Source organism: Silurus aristotelis (genome assembly GCF_946808225.1).
Source record: "Silurus aristotelis genome assembly, chromosome: 20".
In the NCBI taxonomy this organism is placed as follows: domain Eukaryota; kingdom Metazoa; phylum Chordata; class Actinopteri; order Siluriformes; family Siluridae; genus Silurus; species Silurus aristotelis.
This window is the reverse complement of record NC_139593.1, coordinates 733440-741105: the sequence shown is the minus strand read 5'-3', so window position 1 is coordinate 741105 and position 7666 is coordinate 733440. Positions and strand designations below refer to the sequence as shown.

The 7666-nt window shown below is 45.6% G+C and overlaps 2 protein-coding genes across 5 annotated transcripts in view; one reads left to right on the top strand and one right to left on the bottom strand.

Moving 5' to 3' along the window:
* The first annotated feature begins 61 nt into the window (after positions 1–61).
* On the top strand, positions 62–1560 carry txndc11 (thioredoxin domain containing 11). Its single transcript, XM_083521726.1, has one exon. It carries the CDS (start codon positions 99–101, stop codon positions 594–596), a length of 498 nt encoding a protein of 165 aa, XP_083377852.1. The 5' UTR covers positions 62–98; the 3' UTR covers positions 597–1560.
* A 1183-nt stretch (positions 1561–2743) lies between these two features.
* Positions 2744–7666, bottom strand: part of mslnb (mesothelin b) — a 47956-nt gene continuing 43033 nt past the window's right edge. For all 4 annotated transcript variants that reach the window (XM_083521693.1, XM_083521695.1, XM_083521696.1 and 1 more), the window contains 11 exons: positions 7566–7666; positions 7163–7353; positions 6980–7070; positions 6676–6823; positions 6024–6205; positions 5668–5823; positions 5333–5466; positions 5055–5215; positions 4123–4217; positions 3511–3754; positions 2744–3414 (listed from right to left, as the gene is read on the bottom strand). The exon at positions 7566–7666 is cut by the window's right edge and continues 29 nt beyond it. In XM_083521693.1, the coding sequence (XP_083377819.1) occupies positions 3317–3414; positions 3511–3754; positions 4123–4217; positions 5055–5215; positions 5333–5466; positions 5668–5823; positions 6024–6205; positions 6676–6823; positions 6980–7070; positions 7163–7353; positions 7566–7666 (1601 nt within the window). In that variant the 3' untranslated portion in view covers positions 2744–3316. The remainder of the gene's footprint in view (positions 3415–3510; positions 3755–4122; positions 4218–5054; positions 5216–5332; positions 5467–5667; positions 5824–6023; positions 6206–6675; positions 6824–6979; positions 7071–7162; positions 7354–7565) is intronic.

The following is a 7666-nucleotide window of genomic DNA, read 5'->3' as shown; positions in this document are numbered from 1 at the left end:
CCCCCCCCCCCTCTCTCTCTCTCTCTCTCTCTCTCTCTCTCTCTCTCTCCCGCTCCCACCCCCTCTCTCTCTGTATTTCTCTCTCTCACAGGAAGCAGATGAGTGTGAAGTTTCCGGAGAACACCCGTGTCACGCTTCCCAATCTAGTTCGCTTTATCCTAAACCATTCTAGCCCCTCCCCTCAGGGAAAGGCAGGTCCCAAGGCACTGTTAGAGGCGGAGCTTCGTACCCTGCAGAGTGAGGTTGTGTCTCTGCAGCGTGCCCGTGAGAAGCTGTCTCAGCAGCTGGCAGCTCTGTGGAGGGAGAACCGACGCCTGGTGCTACACACTCAGGAGCTGCAGTTCCACAACGCCGAGCTGCAGGAGCAGAGCGTCCGGCTCGAGACTCTGTACCAGGAGAAAAGCAGACAGCTCACCGAGGCGGTGAAAAAGCTGCAGGAGCTCGCAGATGCGTCTGAGGACCTGCTGAAGGAGAACTCACTGCTAAAGGTCCTGCTCGCCGTTTTGAGGGAAAAGGGCAGTGGGGGTGGGACAGGGGGGCGGAGCTTGGATAGAGAGAATGAGGAGACTGAGGATGAGGAACAGGACGTCTCCTGATGGCTCAGGAATGAGGGTGATGATTATGGATACTTCTACAAGAAGTCATTGCTCTGTTAGTGAGTGTGAGTGTTAAGACATTAAATGTGTGGGAAACACTGCCACCTGGTGGACCAGCCTGAAAATACTGTGTGTGAAGGTGCTGTCACTGTGTGGCCACTTGGAGAATTACAGCAATCATTTGAATGCAAAAATGTAAAGGAAAGTGCTGCCCACTAGTGGTGAGATAAAAAAAAAAGGTCAATAATTGAATTCAGAAATAGGAATTTAGATGAAGGTTCTTCTGTGTGGTGGAGGCATCAGGAAATTACCCTCTGCTCAGTCTTTCTATTGTTCCAATCATAATTTATTCCTTTCACCCTAACACACATTTTTCCCCTGTCTCAGGGTAACATTGTGCAAAATGGTTACACTTGTCCATTATGTTTCTCACACACACACACACACACACACACACACACACACACACACACACACACACTACTGCCGCCATCTTGTGGAAAAGTTACAGTTGTGTCCACTCTGATGTATTAGCTATTGTATTTGAGGAGTGTGACACCCAGTGGTCGCAGTGAGTATTACATTCATGCTGTGTGTGTGTGTGTGCGTGTGTGTGTGTGTGTGTGTGTGAATGAAACGATAATCACAGAAGGGGTGTGTTAGTGAAGGTTGTAGGAGACGTGCTTTTAATTAGCCCTCACATTATGGTTCTGGATGTCTCCTGGACGACATCTGGATGTGTGGATGTCTTCTGGAGCCAGGACATGTTCAGATGAAGTGATCCTCCTGAGAATATATTAGTGTTTGTATAATTGTTGGTATTTTTCTGCGATACAGCTCTTTATTTTTACACTGAACCTCAGGTCCGTAGTCGGCGTGGGATTGTGCAGAACGATGTGCTGCGCTCGGTTTACACAAGTATTGTGTAGTTTTTTGTACCCAATAAACAATGATTCATTTCTTCGTGTGTGTGTGTGTGTGTGTGTGTGTGTGTGTGTCTAATCACACACTTGTCTGTCTGCATAAAGACTTTTTCTGTTCTTTGTACATCAGAATGCTGACACGGGGGTGTGGGCAACAATATTCTACCACAATACTCAACAAAAACCTGTCTCACTCCTGTCTCACTCCTGTCTCTCTTTCTCTCTTCTCACTCTGTCTCCATCTCTCCCATGTATCTGTCTCTATCTGTCCTTCTTTCTATGTCTATATACACACTGAACCTCCAGGTGCCACACTTCCTTCTTACAAGCGATGCCCAGGGGCTACAGGTTTCCTTGATGATGCCATCAGCTAACAGAGCTGCTACTTGTGATTCTATTTCAGCTCTCTTTTCGAGTGTTAATAGTGGTATGTTCCCCAGTCCTGATATGATGTTCCAATTTAGCATTTTGCTAGACGTCCCTGTTCTCCTGCAGCAATGTCGACAGTTTCACTTTGAGTGATTTTTTAATCGTTGACTCACTTAAAGATTTCCTCGAGAGCAACAGCTCGTTCACCTGCATCCTGCTTAATGGGTGTCCACATCCAGCTTCTTCACCTCCAAGATTGTCTGAGACCAGACACCCAGGCAGGAGAGGTGTTCTCTCTTCACGGATCAATCCCGGTCTTCACTGTACAGGGCAGATGGCGTCGTGTGGGTGAGCAGTTTGCTGATGTCGACGTTGTGGATCATGCGGTCATGATTGTTTCACTAAAAACTCCCATCCCAGCAAAACAGACCGTGCAAAACTTCTCTCACCATATGGAAAACAGACTATATTGGCAGGTTTTCCAGCTGTAGTGTCACATCTGTCGACTGCAAAATGTTCGGATTGACATTTAAAAATCAGAAGTCTTCAGTGATGCACTAAGATCCAGAGTCAATGCTCTCAATTGTTCATTTCAGATATGACACAAATGGCAGCTGGTCAGTGTTTGTTAATGTCTTCATGTCCAATGATACAGATGAACGGCCTCTGGGTAGCACAGCTGGTGTTTGGGTCGCAAACCTGTTTCCCCACTAATAAAGTCACCACTTGGGGTCATGACCTCTTTCGCTACCGCACTATAAACTTACTCAAAACAAACTGCTGTGACGTGACCAGGATTTCGGGTTCGTTTGAACACGTTTTGGATAATAAAATAAGGAAAACGAGACTCAATAGTTACTGAACAGTGCACAATTTTTATTTATAACTTCTAAGCACGTCGCCAGATGGCACCACCACCATGGGGGGGCGTCACGTCATGCACATGCCCATTGTCCCAATAGACAATGCATTACAGACACACATTAATGCAACACCCCATTGCTTTAACTTTAACTTCCGCTCAGGAATAAATCTGTTTCAAAAGTAATCATATTGATCATCATTTTAATAGTAATAATATTATTAGTAATAGTAGTAATAATAATCATGGAACTGCACAGCTGTGTGAGTTATAATAAGGTATTTACACTACACTGATATTTCAGGGCATAAAACCCACAGACACTAAACCCACAGTGAGGAAAGAAGAAAAGCTTCATCACATTCACAATAAATATTCCCTCTTCCTGTTGGAGTCATGTCTCATCACATACTTACAATCACTGCACACTCGATCATTACTGAGGTGGGAGACGGGTGTGAGACAGTGTGAGACAGTGTGAGACGGCTCTACAGGTAAACAGGAGGTGCAGGATATTAAATACATTCTGTTTAATTTATTAACACAGAATGATGATAATGTCATAATCAGTGAAGAAGCTGCAGTGTTGTCATGGTTACACCCAAGAGGAAAAGGAGGAGGAGCTTCTGTAACCCCGAGGAGGCCGAGATTCCTGAACCTGCACCTGTAAAAATAAAGAGAGTAAGTGTGTGTACAAGTTGTGTACCTGTGTAGTTGTATTTGTGTAAATGTGTGTATCTGTGTAAGTGTGTGTGCATACCTGTAGGCTTGATTGTGGTAGCATTAGCAATACCGGTGGTATTAGCACTAGCTGTAGTATTAGTGTTAGCATTATCAGTCCCTGGATTAACGGCGCGTCCCCCCGTAAGGCCGATGCCCAGCGTGTCTAGATCAGACTGCAGCTGTTGTGTAATCCAGCTGTAAAGCACCTGGTTATTCTCATACGTCTTCAGATCAGGCAGATTTGTGCCCAGCAGGCCCTGCACCTCACTTACTGTCAGGTTCTACACACACACACACACACACACACACACACACAGAGTTTAATGAACAGGGTTTCAGTAATAGTGCTTGGACCCCTAAAACAAACCATAACAATAACAAAATAAAGGAGAATTTTTTTAAAGTAGCTTTAGCTGTAGCTTGATTATGTTTCGTGATGCAGAGCAACAGAAGCTACAACACACTAAAGTACATAAATACTTTTATTTAACACAGTCAATGTACATAATGAGGGTTCACGGAGTCATAGAGTAAAGTAATGGGCTAGCTGAGTTTGCTAATGCTAGTAAAGGTAAGCAAGCCCAGCTAGCTAGTGTTCTATTATTTTCAGTCCTAGCATGCAGCAACGTGCTAACCCTGTCACACTTACATTTATGACGTTCTGGTCCAGTGTGATGAAGGTGAGCAATTCCATGCTGATGTTGGACAAGGAGAGTGCACGCACATAGGAAATATCAGCTCCACCTGCACACGTGTGCACACAAACACACACACACACACACACACACACACACACACACACACACAGTTATATTAGTTGTAATTTCATAGTAATTATGACATTTGGTTTCAGTCTTGCTGTTGGTGATGAGTTGGTAGGTGTCGCAGGAAATGGTGTGTGTGTGTGTGTGTGTGTGTTCTTACTCAGGTATGTTTGTATTAGTTGGTAGGTGTCGCTGGCCTTGGTGCTGGTGTGTGTGTTCGTGTGTGTGTGCGTGTGTGTGTGTGTGTGTGTGTGTGTGTGTGTGTGTTCTTACTCAGGTATGATTGTGCGAGTTGATAGGTGTCGCTGGAGATGGTGTGTGTGTGTGTGTGTGTGTGTGTGTGTGTGTGTGTGTGTGTGTGTGTGTGTGTGTGTGTGTGTGTGTTCTTACTCAGGTATGATTGTGTGAGTTGGTAGGTGTCGCTGAAGATGGTGTGTGTGTGTGTGTGTGTGTGTGTGTGTGTGTGTTCTTACTCAGGTATGATTGTATAAGTTGGTAGGTGTCGCTGGAGATGGTGTGTGTGTGTGTGTGTGTGTGTGTGTGTGTGTGTGTGTGTGTGTGTGTGTTCTTACTCAGGTATGATTGTGTGAGTTGGTAGGTGTCGCTGAAGATGGTGTGTGTGTGTGTGTGTGTGTGTTCTTACTCAGGTATGATTGTATAAGTTGGTAGGTGTCGCTGGAGATGGTGTGTGTGTGTGTGTGTGTGTGTGTGTGTGTGTGTGTGTGTGTGTGTGTGTGTGTGTTCTTACTCAGGTATGATTGTGTGAGTTGGTAGGTGTCGCTGAAGATGGTGTGTGTGTGTGTGTGTGTGTTCTTACTCAGGTATGATTGTATAAGTTGGTAGGTGTTGCTGGAGATGGTGCTGGTGGCCCTGGTGCTCTTGTTCAGTGTTTGTTCACTGAAGGCGCTCTGAGCGATGCTGAAGAGAACCTGCTTCTTCTCCAAGCTGCAGTTCGACACTGAGAGGGGATTCGCAAGCCTGATGCACAACAGTGACAACCAGGAGTCATGACACCAATAACAGTTGGTGTGTATATATTTTGTGGTTGTATTGTGTGGTTGTATTGTGTGTGTGTGTGTGTGTGTTTGTACTCACTGCAGGCTGATAGAATTTATGTTCTTCAGTAGGTTAATGTCCAGTGCACACAGGTTTGTTCCTCCCAGTGCATTCAGCTCTAAATAACCCAGAGTTCGATTTCCAGTCACATACATGCTGACTAAAGCTCTCACCTGAAAACACACACACACACACACACACACACACACACACACACACACACACACACACACACACACACACACACACACACATTGATATGTACTGTGTGAAAACTTCCTGAACTCTATGAAATAGTAAGGATAATGTGTGTGTGTGTGTGTGTGTGTGTGTGTGTGTGTGTGTGTGTGTGTGTGTGTGTGTGTGTGTGCAACCTGCTCTGAGCTCCAGGCTCCATCATATGACCTCATTAGAGCCGCCAGGGTCATGATGGATGTCACATTCCACTTGCTGATGTCACTAATGGAAGCCGCACGAGAGGCGGGGCCAAGAACCTGCAGCACTTCGTCGCTAATGCCTGCTGGGTATGCCTGACACACAGGAAACAGGAAACACCACGTCCACCATCTTGGATCTCAGTTTGAGAAATCATGATAACCCATTTAACAATGCCAAGCACAATGGGAAAACCACACCCTACACAGTAACCATGGTTACCGCTATCCAGACAGATCCAGAGCTGCTAGAATGTGGATGTTGGTGTAATAATGAGGCGTTCGTTCTCTGATACCTGGTTGAGTTTGTTCAGGATGACAGTCTGGAAGTCGCTTCCCGTGGCCTTGTCAGTGATGGCTTCCAGGTTGTCCTTCAGGGTCTGAACGCTGAGGCATGCATCAAACTGGTTGACATCGTAGCCGAAAGGGAAAGAGGCGTCGCTCGCCTGGACCTGAGTTATCTCCCCTACCGTACACGCTAATGAGAGATGACAAACATAGACAGACATTTCTCAAAACCTTCCAGAGACAAGTTAATCCTAAAACTAACATGTAGCATGCTAGTCGTGAGTAACCACCACGGAATACTTCAGACAAGTTTCCAGCAACGATATGATGTGATTGAAGAGCAGTCAGACAAACTACAGGACCAAACCTGTACCTGAGCTTTACAAACAGAAAGAACTGAGAGTTTGCAATCCTTTCTCCTGTTCTAACATTTAATTATGTGCCTCCTACAATTTGTCACAGATCAATCTACAGAAATCATCTATCTGAACTCATAAAATGCTACACAGCGCCCCCTGCAGCGGGAAACTGAATTACCATACAGATCTACAAACACACACACCAACCACACAGGGCAGGAGTGTGTTAGTCACACAACGTGTATGAGACATGAAGTGTGTGTATGTGTGTGTGTGTGTGCGTGTGTGTGTGCGCGCTCACCAGTGTCACGCCTGAGTCGTAACAAACTGCTGGACCTGGTAATAGATGCTTTTCCTGCCTGAGAGATCAAAGTGTTGATGCTCTGTCTCGACATTCCTCTCTGCTTCATCCCAGGAACAAACACTCTGAGAAATTCCACCTTCTCTTTCTATCAGAGTACACACACACACACACACACACACACACACACACACACACACACACACACACACACATTATGGTGTATATATTCTGAACTCTGCAGTACAATATATTATGTACCACACACACACACACACACACACACACACACACACACACACACCTGTGTAAAGTAGGACCAGAAGTTGGAGGTCAGGTACAGGGGCAGGACACCTAAAGAGGTCAGAGTGGTCTGATTCCAACTGGCTGGAGCGCTGAGGAAAAACACAACACACACTCATGAGGAACACTGAAGAACACACTGAAGAGCTACTGATTATATGTATGTGTGTGTTTGTGTGTATACCCGTAAACTGTGTTCCCTCTGAGCAGGACACTCTCGACAGAGCTGCTCTGCCCTGCTGTGAGGGTTGAACACAGTTTGAGCTTCTCCAGTACATATGGATCTGAGTTGAGGATGTACGAGCTGTTAAACACACAGACCATCTGTCCCATCACTTCCAGCTGTGACTGACTCACACTCAACCCCGAGACACCCTTCACACACACACACACACACACACACACACACACACACACACACACACACACACACACACACACACACACACACCACACAAATAACAAATAACACAGAATGTTAATCACAGGGTTTGTGACACACAGGGTATGTGTGTGTGTGTGTTTGTGTCTACTGTGTGTATCTTTATGTGTATATAGTGTGTGTGTGTGTGTGTGTGTATACTGACAAGGCACTGACGAGCATTCCTGAACAGATCATCTCTCCTGTAAGCTAGCGTTGCGGAGAACAAACTGAAGTCCGCTTCACTCAGTGCTGAGTAATACGACC

Bases quoted from the DNA above. Each gene is read 5' to 3' on its own strand.
- txndc11 (XM_083521726.1), top strand. From the start codon at position 99: ATGAGTGTGAAGTTTCCGGAGAACACCCGTGTCACGCTTCCCAATCTA.